This window comes from Lagenorhynchus albirostris, chromosome 2, assembly GCF_949774975.1.
Source record: "Lagenorhynchus albirostris chromosome 2, mLagAlb1.1, whole genome shotgun sequence".
Classification (NCBI taxonomy): Eukaryota; Metazoa; Chordata; class Mammalia; order Artiodactyla; family Delphinidae; genus Lagenorhynchus; species Lagenorhynchus albirostris.
In genome coordinates, this window is record NC_083096.1 from 169,468,205 (window position 1) to 169,480,508 (window position 12,304).

The following is a 12,304-nucleotide window of genomic DNA, read 5'->3' on the forward strand; positions in this document are numbered from 1 at the left end:
AGCACCCACCAAGGGACACCCCCCCACACCCATCGTGTTTTCTAGACTTCAGTTTTTTCTGAACCAATTTCACAAATTCTGCCATTTCTGCACACCACTTGGACAGTTATTTACTCCAGTTTTTTCTTTCAGCCAATCATATACCAACTCAATTATGCTAGTTTTACATTTTTAAATACACATTAAAATAGCCACTAAATTTTAATTATTTATTTGTTAGTTTATTTATGGCTGCGTTGGGTCTTTGTTGCTGCACGCGGGCTTTCTCTAGTTGCGGTGAGCGGGGGGTACTCTTCATTGCGGTGCGCAGGCTTCTCATGGCAGTGGCTTCTCTTGCAGAGCACGGGCTCTAGGCGCGTGGGCTCAGGAGTTGTGGCTCTTGGACCCTAGAGCACAGGCTCAGTAGTTGTGGCGCACGGCCTTAGTTGCTCCGCGGCATGTGGGATCTTCCCCGACCAGGGACTGAACCCGTGTCCCCTGCATTGACAGGTGGATTCTTAACCACTGTGCCACCAGGGTAGTCCCAAAATAGCCACTAAATTTTAAAATGTTCTCTGGTGTGCCCCGTAAATCATCGTGGGATCCACAAGGGGCATAGCACCAGATGTGAGGAGACACCGACCCAAACCACGGCCAGCGAGAGCAGTTGGGGTGTCTGGGTCTAGACAGGGGAGCAAGTTGTCCAAAGAGCTGGGCCAGGACCTGAGCTGTGGGCTGGGGGTGGGGTTTCTATCCCTCTGCCCTCCTGGGTCTCCCTCTGGGGTCTGTTCTCACCCGCGTCGGGACCATCTCTGACCTTTTGGCCCCCGACCTGTTCGATCCACTCTCACCACCTGTCCTTCTGTCCTAGTTCTCTCTCTCCTACAAAGGCTTCTCTCTGCTTCCTGAAAGCCTCTATTATTGGCAGCTGCCCAAAACCTTCCTGGGGAACAAGGTAACAAGGATTTGGGGGGGGTGGGGGAATAGGGGTGTCATCAAATCCTAAAATATCAGAGGGCCCTTTGTCAAAACCTTTTATGACACAAATGGGTAGACCAAGGCCCAGAGAGCGGTCCCACGTTCAGGTGATCAAACGTTCAGCTGAGATCAAACCCAGCTCAGCTCTTACCCTTCAGCGAGCCACAGTCCCCTGGCAGAAAGGCTGTCTTAACTGGGAGGTGAGGCACCTCTTCTTTGGTTTCCCTTTACCCTGTATCCAGATCACTGACCTAGCTCTTGGGACTGCATTCATTCATTCAAGAAGCATTAAGTACTTACTGTGTGCTGTACTGTATCTGGGCAGAATAAGACCCTGGCCTCCCAGAGTTCAGTGTTACTCTGATTATCATTCCTGTCATGTCGGAATCACCGTCATCATCATCGTCATTATTAGTATTAGTATTGCATTTGTACTAGTATTGTTCCAGAAATGATTTAGAGTGCCTCTTAAGAATACACACAATATGCAATAAAATAACATTCAGAGAAGCTGGTTCAGGGGGAAATGAAGGTAGGCAGCTTGCTGGAGCCAACGTGGAGCTGGGCGCATTGAGGGGAGTTAGCAAGCATTGAGGCTGTGTGCTCAGCAGGCCCTGTGCTGAGTGCAGGGTTTTACATGGCCTGCATTACTTAATTCTCATACTACCTTTCAAGGTAGGTATTATTTTTATTCCCATTTCCATAGGAGGAAAGTTGGGCTCAGAGAAGTTAAGTGACTTGCTCAAGGCTGTCCAGCCAATAGAGCTGGACTTGAACCCCAGTCTTAGACTGCAGGGTCTGCTCCCGTAGCCACCCTGCTGTACACACCTGCAGCTTGGTCCTAGACATGGCGATGAACTTGCTGGCATCCAAAGAAAACGGGAAACCAGCTGTTTCATGGTTATCTGGTTATGCCCCTAAATTCCTTACCTCGCCCTGAGCTTGTGGAGAACATCCTCAGGGCCTGTGTAGCCCAGGGCCTGGCATGTCATCAGTAGGTGTTTAATAAATGCTCACCAACTGAATGATCACAAATGAGCAAATGGGCTAGGCCTGACACAGTGTGGTATTGACCTGAACAACTGCCCTAGCGGCAGAGGAGAGAAAGGAGAGTCCTGTGGGGCAGAGCTGGGGCCTTGGCTGCCCAGGTGGAAACCCCCAGCAGCAAACATAAGGCTCTTCCAGTTGTGAGCAATAGGAAACCTGAGTCCAGCTGGCTTGCCCGCAACGAGTCCAGCTGGCTTGCCCGCAACGAAGAATCTATTGGCTCATGAAAGTACAAAGCCCAAAGATAGCTGGTATCAGGCATGGCTCGATCCAGGAGCTCATTAGGACTTTATCTCAGCTGGCATCATTCTCCAGCTTCCAATCTGACTAGTAAAGGGGGTTTTTCTGTTGCAGTAGAAAGGGCAGAAGTACCAGGTTCACATGTTCATCCCTGCTGGAGCAGAGACGGGGAGTGGTGGAATGTGCAGACTGGCCAGACCTGGCTCACGTCTCCACTTTAGAGGAGGAGGGGCCCCTCCAACCACACAGGCTGCCTGTAGAACATAGTTTCCTTTAAAGGAAACCAGGACTACAGTTTTCAAAACAACGGGGAAAATGGACTCTGAGCAAACAAACAAAAACCACCTACCCAGGAGGCAAGAGTTCTGAGGGGCAACTTGCAGCATCCCCTTGCCCCCGCCGTGGCTGAGAACTTTTGAACCTTCTGCAACCTCCCTGTGGTGGTCACGGTCATTACCCCTGTCTGCTTTATGGGAAATTCCTTTAATGGAAGGGACTTGGAGCTTGTTTGCTGGGATCGTGAGACAATGGGGAACCCCATAAAACAGAATAGAGGCTTCTCAGGGTCACTGCCACCAGGTCTGAGACTGTGAAGGAATTGATAGATGTCCTGTCACTTAGGCAACCACCGGCCTCCGGTTGGGTGGGGAGGACAGCACGGGTGCAGAAAGGCCTCCAGAGACTCCGCCCCCTCACCTCTCTGGTCGCACACACCCCAGAGGAGGGCAGAGTCAGGTTGTGACTGCAGGGCTTGCCTCTTGCAGGTGGCAGCCTATGGCGGAAAGCTGCGGTACACCCTCTCCTACACAGCAGGGACCCAGGGCAGCCCGCTGTCTGACCCTGATGTCCAGATCACGGTGAGCACGTGGATTCCACACCGAGTGGGCAAAAGGGGAAGGTGGAGGCTGGGGGTACCCTCAGTGTTTCTTTCCTTTCCGTCCAGCACTCAGCTGGCCTGGCACCCACCCACTAGTTAGGCCCATGCCCCCGCCCCACCATCTGTTTGGACACTATGTAGGCAGAGGCCCAGCTGCTGGAAGATGGGGTAGTGGGCATGTACCTGACTCCTTTGGGTACGTGAGCTTGGGAGATTGGAGAGGTAGGAGACTGGGATTGGGAGAGGAGCCCACTATCCCCGAGAGCCCCTCAGTTTCCCTCCCAAGCCCACTCGTGTCTCCCCAGGGCAACAACATCATGCTGGTGGCCTCCCAGCCAGCACTGCAGGGTCCGGAGAGGAAGAGCTACGAGATCATTTTCCGAGAGGTGAGAGGCACTCGGCCACACCATGTCTGACCCTCTGCACCCTCCACCCTGCTTTGGAGCCTGGCTTTGACGCCAGCTACACTGCCTCTCACTCCCCCCATCCTCAGCTAACAGTCCTTGGCCAGTGCCTGGAAGGCAGGTGTTGGGGCTGGGGGCACTGCAGAAACAGCACACAAAGCCCAACGCCCCTCACCCTCATCTGCTGTCTTCCCCCACCAACCCAGGAATTCTGGCGCCGGCCTGATGGGCAGCCAGCCACCCGGGAGCACCTCCTGATGGCACTGGCTGACCTGGACGAGCTTCTGGTCCGGGCCACGTTCTCCTCGATGCCGCTAGCAGCCAGCATCAGCGCGGTCAGCCTGGAGGTTGCCCAGCCCGGGCCCTCGGAGGGACCCCGGGCCCTTGAGGTGGAGGAATGCCGCTGCCCCCCGGGCTATGTCGGTTCGTCCTGCCAGGTGAGTGTGACCGGCCCAGATGCCTCTGCGCTAACACAGCTGGATCAGCAAGCGGTCAGCTGGGATTTCCATGGCCACCTGGGACTACTGTCATAACTTTAGTATACTCAGCAACATCTCATTTATTCTTCCCAACAGCACTGAGAGATGTGTAATTGTCCCCTTTTAACAGATTTTTTTTTAAAACGAGGTGCTGAAGGGTGCACAACTTACCCAAGGGCACATAGCTACACTCTGCAGAGGTTAAGACCCAGCTCATGTTCCTAGGATGCCCGCCAGAGACAGAGACACAGTTAGCCCAACGCAGAGCATGGAAATGCCTCAGCGTGGTGAACAGCGTGGACTGGAGTAGCATTCTAGGCAGGGAGGGCAGAAGCAGCAGAAGCCCAGAAGGAGGAATGTGTGGGGACATAGCCTGCGATGCAGAAGGGTCACCCCTGGAAAGCTGAGTGGGGGGTGCTTCCTGAGGCCTGGAGCAAGGCTCCCTCCAGCAGGGACTGCCAAGCTGCTGAGGGAGTGCTGGGGTTGGAACTGAACCCCAGGAAAATTCCTCTGCCCCCAGTGAATGAGATGGATGGGGCGGGGGAGAGACAGTGAGTCCTGTCGGGAGGGAAGGGCGGTAGGGGGTGGAAGAGAGGGCAGGCAGATGGAGGGACTCCAAGAACATTTGCAGTGTTCAGCTGGAGACTGAACACGAGGGCAGGGCCGGAGCTGACTGTTCACCGCTGAATCCCTAGGCACGGAGCAGGCAACCAGTGAACATTGGATGAATGAATGTGGAACTGGGGAAGGGGGATCGCAGGAGGGAAGGGGGCAGGGCTGCAGTGCCAAGTGGGTGACAGGGAGGTCAAGTGTGGAAACAGCTAGCCCCCCACCCAACCGAGGAAGTCCCAGTGGGAAGTCCACATCTCTGCAGCTTTACCTCTGCGCCCCTTTGCTGTGTCCACAAGAACTTTCAAATCCAAATAGATGAACTTCACGTTCCTTGAGGTTATAAAATTTAACACGTTTTGAAGGAGAACCCCTGGGGAAAGCAGAATCCTTGGTGCACGTTTTCCACAGTGAAGCAAAACAGATTTATAAACATCCCTTTGAAATGGTTGGGGAGCGAGGGCCTGGAGAGATTTCAAAGAAGGGGCAACAAATAGAAATTCATTATTGTCAGAACCCATGATTACTCACTTAGGATGTGTAAAAACGTCCTCGGTTATATGGGTGCCGCCTCTTTCACTTTACTGAGCAAATGTAAACATAGTCATAAAGGTCTTCGAGGACTCATTCCAAATCCAGGTCTCCTGAACTCCCTTTTTCCATCTCAGGGTTACGTTTTTCAATGAAGACCCTGCCAGAAGAATTTTCAGGGCTGAAGTCCTGGGGCTGGAGAAGGGTTCTCCATTAAGAATGAACTGTTATTTCAGTATATCCAGAGCGACTGGAGATGCCAGGCAGGATGGGGGCGACACTGTCCCAGCTCTGGAGTGTTGGAAAAGTGAAGATGAGGGAGGAGAGCTACCAAGAGGGGATGCTGGGGTGGAGAGCTGGGCCTGGAATTTCCCTGCCAAGAGCCAATGGGAGTCTAGATGGTGGAGGGGGGATGGAGGAGACGGGTTCTAGGTCTGCTGTCTCTGGGTGGGACCACAATGGAGACGGAGACCAACTCTCCCTTCTACCCCCAGGACTGTGCCCCGGGCTACACGCGCACTGGGAGTGGACTCTACCTTGGCCACTGTGAGCTCTGCGAATGCAATGGCCACTCAGACCTGTGCCACCCGGAGACCGGGGCCTGCTCGGTAAGATGCAAGCGGGGCCAGGGCAGGGGTCAGCTTGGCTGGACCTGGGTGGGGTGTCAGGGCTGGCTGTGGGATAGGGAGGGGTTTGGTTTGGATAGACCCAGATCCAGGGGCAAGGTCGTGGGGCACATCCTATGGGGAAAAGCGCCTGGCCCAGCAGGTCTGGGCATCGAGGGGTTGCAGGCATGGTGGGGTGGCCAGAACTATGGAGTAACATCCTTCCTTATAAAGAAAACTTTGGGGGAATTCCCTGGCGGTCCAGTGGTTAGGACTCCACGCTTCCACTGCAGCGGGCACGGGTTCAGTCCCGGGTCGGGGAACTAAGATCCCTCAAGCCGCATGGCATGGCCTAAAAGAAAAGAAACGAAAACTTTGGTTCCTGCTATTTCTCATCACCAAAGTGACACATGTTTTCTGTAGAAGAATCAGACTGTAGAGATAACTTAAAAAGAAAGTAAAAATTCCCTGAAATCCTACCATCTGGAGGTAATTACTGTCAATGTTAGGCTGTGGAGCTCTTTTGCTCTTTTTCTAGGCAAATATTTATGCAGATTAGTATACCTTTTGTTTTACAAATAATCATAGGATCACTGTGTTTTATGATCAACTATTTTCACTTACAAGTTCATGACGTCTTTGAATATTTCAGTAGTATTTTTTTGGGGTTTTTTTGTTTTTTTGCGGTACGCGGGCCTCTCACTGTTGTGGCCTCTCCCGTTGTGGACGGAGCACAGGCTCCGGACGCGCAGGCTCAGTGGCCATGGCTCACGGGCCCAGCTGCTCCATGGCATGTGGGATCCTCCCAGACTGGGGCACGAACCCGTGTCCCCTGCATCGGCAGGCGGGCTCTCAACCACTGCGCCACCAGGGAAGCCCTTTCAGTAGTTTTTTATACCTGAACTTTTCGGAGTGGTGTATGTATAGCTGTCCAGGGTATGTGGTCAAGGACCAGGGGTTGACAGAGCCACAAGCTAAATATGGAATGAGGAATATGCTACGTTAATGAAAGAAACATGGATCTCTTTGGAGGAAAACATAAAACCCACACACGTTTTTACGATGAAGCACTTATTCCCAAAACTCTGCCCCCACATACTCACGTGGGGACTTTCCTCTGATATTACAGGTATTTAGGTAGAAAAATGTAAGAAATGGAATCAGTATCATCCTTTTTGATAGCTATTTGGATGGGTGCTCTTTTTAATTTTCTCAGTTCTTTTTTCATGGTTTGTTTCCAGCATTTTGCTTTTATAAACACCACTGAGATGAACATCCTGTAGTGAAATCATTGTGCCCCTCTATGACTATCTCTTTAAGATAAGCTCACAAACATGGAATTTTGAGGTCAAGAGATTACAAAACTGTACAGTTTTTGGTAAATTTTGCCAAATAGCAAGTAGCTGACATCCTTGTGCCTCGCAGCAATGCCAGCACAACGCCGCCGGGGAGTTCTGCGAGCTGTGTGCACCTGGCTACTATGGGGACCCCACGGCTGGAACACCTGAGGACTGCCAGCCCTGTGCCTGCCCACTGACCAACCCAGAGAACATGTGGGTGCCCTTGCTCAAGGCTCAAGGAAGAACTCCCACTGGGGAGTGGAGGGCATTGAACTGACTTTTGGGGGAGAAGTGGAGGGAACAGGGTGGGGAGTGAGCATCCCATGGCCTGACCTTTGCCTCTTATCCCAGGTTCTCCCGCACCTGTGAAAGCCTGGGAGCTGGTGGATACCGCTGCACAGCCTGCGAACCTGGCTACACTGGCCAGTACTGTGAGCAGTAAGTTTGCAAATAGGAGGGATGAAGGGAAGGGGCATATGGTAGACTCCTAGGTGAGAGTCCTGGATGATGTTGCTCAGAAAGGTCCCTACCAGGATCATGTGCCTCCCCTGCTCAAAACCCTTCCAAGATTCCCCATTGCCCTTGGGACCAGCCCAAGCTCCTTAGGTAGCTTTATCACTCTTCAGTCTCATCCCACTTCTGACACCCAACTCTATACTCTAGCTGGGCTTCATTTCTTGACTTCTTCATGTTCATTTCTTTGCATGTGCTATTTTCTCTTCATGGAACATTCTTCACCCTCAAACCGCCAGTTCCTGGCTAACTCCTGTTTAGCCTTCAAGGCTCAGCTTTATTCCCTCATTCAGCACATTTTTATTGAGCATCTACTGTGTGCCATGCAGTGTGCCAAGGTGTTGGAAATAAAGTAATGAGCAAAACAGATTCAGTCCCAGCCCTTATAGAGTTTCCCAACTATAATGGGAGACAAGATGGTGAGTAATCATACAAATACATAGTTAAAACAGTGAGAAGTTCGCTGCAGAGTAGGCTGCTCCAAGGGAATATAGCAGCTCAGCAATCCCATCCTCTGGGAAGCCTCCTGATTTTCAGGGCTAGATTAGTGCCTCCCCACCATGCCCTCTCAACCCCCATAGATGTCCATCACTCTCATTTACATAGCTTCCATGTTAGTTTCCCAACAAGTCAGTTCCATAAGAGCAAGGACTTTATCATGTTTACTGTTACGTTTCAATAACCTTGCATCGTAGTCGCTTAATAAACATTTGTTGAATGAATGTTTCCCTGAATCCAACCTACTGACATTTCCACACACTCCCCTTTCTCAGCTCCCAGAGGCCCTGTGGTGGGGCTTTTTTGGTCTCTGAAGTCCTTCCAGAGCTCAGAGCTTCTTCACCCCATATGGGCAGAGAGCTGAGCTTCTGGCTCCCCAAGTCCACTATGAGGCACTGGGTCCCCTGGGGTCTGACACAGCTGGTCCTTGTTCCACCTTACAGGTGTGCCACAGGATACGTGGGTAACCCCAATGTGCGAGGGGGTCGGTGCCTGCCACAGGGTAAGTGGGACCATGGTCTTGGGTCGAGGTGATGGGCAAGGCAGGGGACCCAGGGAATTTTAGAGATACTAGGTCTGGGGAACAGGGTGAAGGGTTGGGCATGCGAGTCTTTGGAAGGACAGAGATATCTGAGACAATGGTACATGCTGGGGGCCTCCTGCCTGAATGGCCTCTCCTTTCCCTCCCCCAGCAGACCAAGCCCCGCTGGTGGTCCAGGTCCAGCCAACTCGGAGCATAGTACCCCAAGGTGGTCCCCACTCCCTGCGGTGCCAGGTCAGTGGGAGCCCACCCCACTACTTTTACTGGTCTCGTGAAGATGGGCGGCCCTTGCCCAGCAGCACCCAGCAGCGACATCAAGGTACACATGGCCCCAGGCCCTTCGGCCATTCCAATGGAAAGGGAGGCACAGGTCTGTCCCTGCCCTGCTGAGATCCTGTAGGGACCCACACGCAGGACTAGGTGGGAAAAGGGGTGCATCTGTACTGATGAGCTCCCATCTCCTTGCCACCAGGCTCCGAGCTCCACTTCCCCAGCGTCCAGCCTTCAGATGCTGGAGTCTACATTTGTACCTGTCGTAATCTCCATCATGCCAACACCAGCCGGGCAGAGCTGCTGGTCACTGGTGAGTTTCCAGTCCTCTGTCCACCAGACTGCCTGTCTTGGGATGGGCTGCAAACTGCAGACCATCTACCAGAGGGGATGGTGGACGAGGACACTGGCCAGGAAGATGGAAAGAGGTGATGGCTCAAGGCTGATGTTAGAGGCAGAACTGGCAGGACTTGAGTCTGGTCGTTGAGGGAGAGAGAAAAGCCTAGGGGTCTGGATTCCAGCAGCTGGGCAGAGTGCCATTTACTGAGATGAGAGAGGATCCCACAGGAGGGCACCTTCATTTGGGCTCCGCCAAAAGCAGAGGCTGAGGCAAGGATTTGTGTGTACATAGTTTATTTGGAAAATGAAATGAAACAGGGAAGAGAAGGCATCCAATTAACGGTGTGTCATTGAGCACATTACCACCTAGAGCAGTTGTTACTGAACGCAGACGAGGCAGCCCCGGGAAACTCCAGAGTAAAACATGCTCCTTGGAGTCCCCCTGCCCTCCACCCTGGGGTCCAGGGAGCTGGGGTATGTGCACACCAGCTCGTATCAGTCACTGACTGGGACCTGTTCCAGTAGCATCGATTCCCCTGCATTCTGTCCCACCTCATGGGCACACACAATGGTCACCAGTGGCCTGAGAAAACCCTCATGCAAAGAAATGCAGCGGCTGCAGAAGCCAGGCAGGTTGGTTCTGAAGTGATGAGGGGACATGGGTGGGGCCCCAGCAACACCTGCCACCAACAGGTCCGAGGGAACCACAAGTTTGGTTTTGGACTTGTTAACGTTTGAGAAGCTTGGGGAAACATTGAAGTAGGTACATCAGGTGGGCATTTGCATATGTGAATCTGGAACTCAGGAAAGAGGCCCTGGTCAGAGAAATGAATTTGGGAGCTGTTGGCATAGGGATGGGGCAGGATGAAATTACCCAGGAGAGTGTAGCTCGAGGACAGGGCCCAGAACAGAGCCCCAAGGAGCTCCAGCTGGAACAAATGGAGGAGGGAGGACAGCAAGAGAGTGAGCAGGGGCAGCCAGTAGACAGGAGGAGGCCGGGGGAGGTGATGAGTTGGAAGTCAAGAGGGGAAACAACTTCCCGGAGAGAGTGGCCGGCCTCACCGGATGCCCCGGGAAGGTCAGCTACAGAGAAATAACCCTTGGAGGTCATGCCTTGACAAGAGCGGTTTGCAGTGGAGAGATGGGGTAGAGACTGGATGGGAGGGAGGCAAAGAAGGGATGGGAAGGCAGCCAGTGTAGACAGCTCTTTCAAGACTCCTGGCTCTGAAGGGAGGCCAAGAAATGGGGCAGTAGCTGAGGGGTGTATAGGGTCAGGGGGGCATTTTCAGAGATGGGAAACTCTAGAACACATTTGTCTGTGGAGCAGAATGATCCCATGGGGAAGGAAAGGAGAGGGCACAGCAGAGGGAGGGGGTCCTTGGGAGGGGCTCCAGCACTCAGGAAGGGGAGTTGAGGTGGGGTGGGAGGTGGGGAGAGGTCTCATCCTTCAGGGACCAGGAAGGAGGGAGGTGGGTAGATTTGGGAACGTGGAAAATTCCTGACTAATTGTTTCAATTCTCTCAAGAAGCGTGAGTTGAAGCCATGGAAGTGGAAGGGGGTTTCAGGAGGGTGGAAAAGTTGGGAGCAGGTGTGAAATGGTTGTTTGGGAGGATAGAAACTCAAACCAGAGAGAGAAGCCCAGTTGGAGTGAAGTGCGAAGTGTTAAGAGCTCATTTGTGGTCTGTGATCCTGAATTGGAGCCAAGGGGATCATGGTGTGATGTTCTCTGGTCACAGCCTGCTGGGTGCTCAGTGCCAGCAGGAAGAAAGTAGATGATGGGTTTCGGCCAGGATGAGGGAGGGCGGTGCCAGGGAGTGGAATGGAATCTAAGCCAGACTGGGAAGGAAGTGACATCCGGAAGGGGTGATGAAGAGGGAGAGAACGTGGCCACAGGACAGCGGCCTAGCCAGCACCCGGCTCACTGGGGGACCTCCTGTCCCGGCAGAGGCTCCCAGCAAGCCCATCACAGTGACAGTGGAAGAGCAGCGGAGCCAGAGCGTGCGTCCCGGAACCGACGTCACCTTCATCTGCACAGCCAAGAGCAAGGTGGGCGGGGCAGGGAGTGGGCATCAGTGAGGATCTGTCTTCTGGGGTCTCCAAGCCCCACCTGGACCCCCACCCCCATCTCCCTTGTCCTGCCTGCAGTCTCCGGCTTACACCCTGGTGTGGACTCGCCTGCATAATGGGAAACTGCCAGCCCGAGCCATGGATTTCAACGGTATCCTGACCATTCGCAGCGTACAGCCGAGTGACGCGGGCACCTACGTGTGCACCGGCTCCAACATGTTTGCCATGGACCAGGGCACAGCCACGCTGCACGTGCAAGGTACACTGTGCATGTCCATGCCTGACCCACCCAGTCCTGACCTTCGTCCACACCCACCAAGACCAGTGACCATTTCTTCCTTCAGCTGACAGTTTCTGAACTACAGTATGGCAGGTCCTGGCCTAGACTCTGAAGAAACAGGGGTGGGAGGGGACAAACAGGGGCTCTGCCCTCCTGCCCTCCATGTTCTGTAGGGAACAAGTGGACAAACAACATAATTACACGGGTGACCAGTGCTGGGACAGGAGTAAACAGAGTGATTGGAAAGTGAGAAATGAGGTGGGAGAAGGGTGAGCTATTCTCCGTGGGGTGGTTGGGGAGGGCCTCTCTGAGGAGGTGACATCTCAGCTGAGACCTGAAGGGAAGAGAAGGTGTTCAGCCACATGAGAGCTGGCGGACGAAGCAGCGTGTGCAAAGGCCCTGAAGCACGAGCATGTTGATGTGTTTGAGGGACGCAAGGCCAGCGTGGCTGGAGCCGTGGAGGGGAGGTGGGGTGAGGGACTTGAAGATGTGGGCAGAGGTGAGTACACGCAGTGGGTCACAGCAGGGAATTCAGATTTTGTTCTAAGAGCCACGGACAGGTCTTAAGTGGAGAAGTAACAAGACCCCATTGACTTTTTTTTTTTTTTTGGCCACGCCATGTGGCATGCGGGATCTTAGTTCCCCGACCAGGGATCGAACCCACGCCCTCAGCAGTGAAAGGGCAGAGTCTTAACCCCTGGACCACC

At 53.3% G+C, this 12,304-nt stretch overlaps 1 protein-coding gene across 1 annotated transcript in view; it reads left to right on the plus strand.

Moving 5' to 3' along the window:
• The window catches only part of HSPG2 (heparan sulfate proteoglycan 2), a 102,158-nt gene that overhangs the window by 61,504 nt on the left and 28,350 nt on the right, over positions 1-12,304 (plus strand). Inside the window, exons 34-44 of the mRNA XM_060141174.1 lie at positions 3,009-3,101; positions 3,427-3,507; positions 3,732-3,962; positions 5,639-5,752; positions 7,175-7,302; positions 7,441-7,527; positions 8,544-8,602; positions 8,793-8,960; positions 9,114-9,224; positions 11,196-11,296; positions 11,396-11,576. Of these exons, the coding sequence (XP_059997157.1) occupies positions 3,009-3,101; positions 3,427-3,507; positions 3,732-3,962; positions 5,639-5,752; positions 7,175-7,302; positions 7,441-7,527; positions 8,544-8,602; positions 8,793-8,960; positions 9,114-9,224; positions 11,196-11,296; positions 11,396-11,576 (1,354 nt within the window). The remainder of the gene's footprint in view (positions 1-3,008; positions 3,102-3,426; positions 3,508-3,731; positions 3,963-5,638; positions 5,753-7,174; positions 7,303-7,440; positions 7,528-8,543; positions 8,603-8,792; positions 8,961-9,113; positions 9,225-11,195; positions 11,297-11,395; positions 11,577-12,304) is intronic.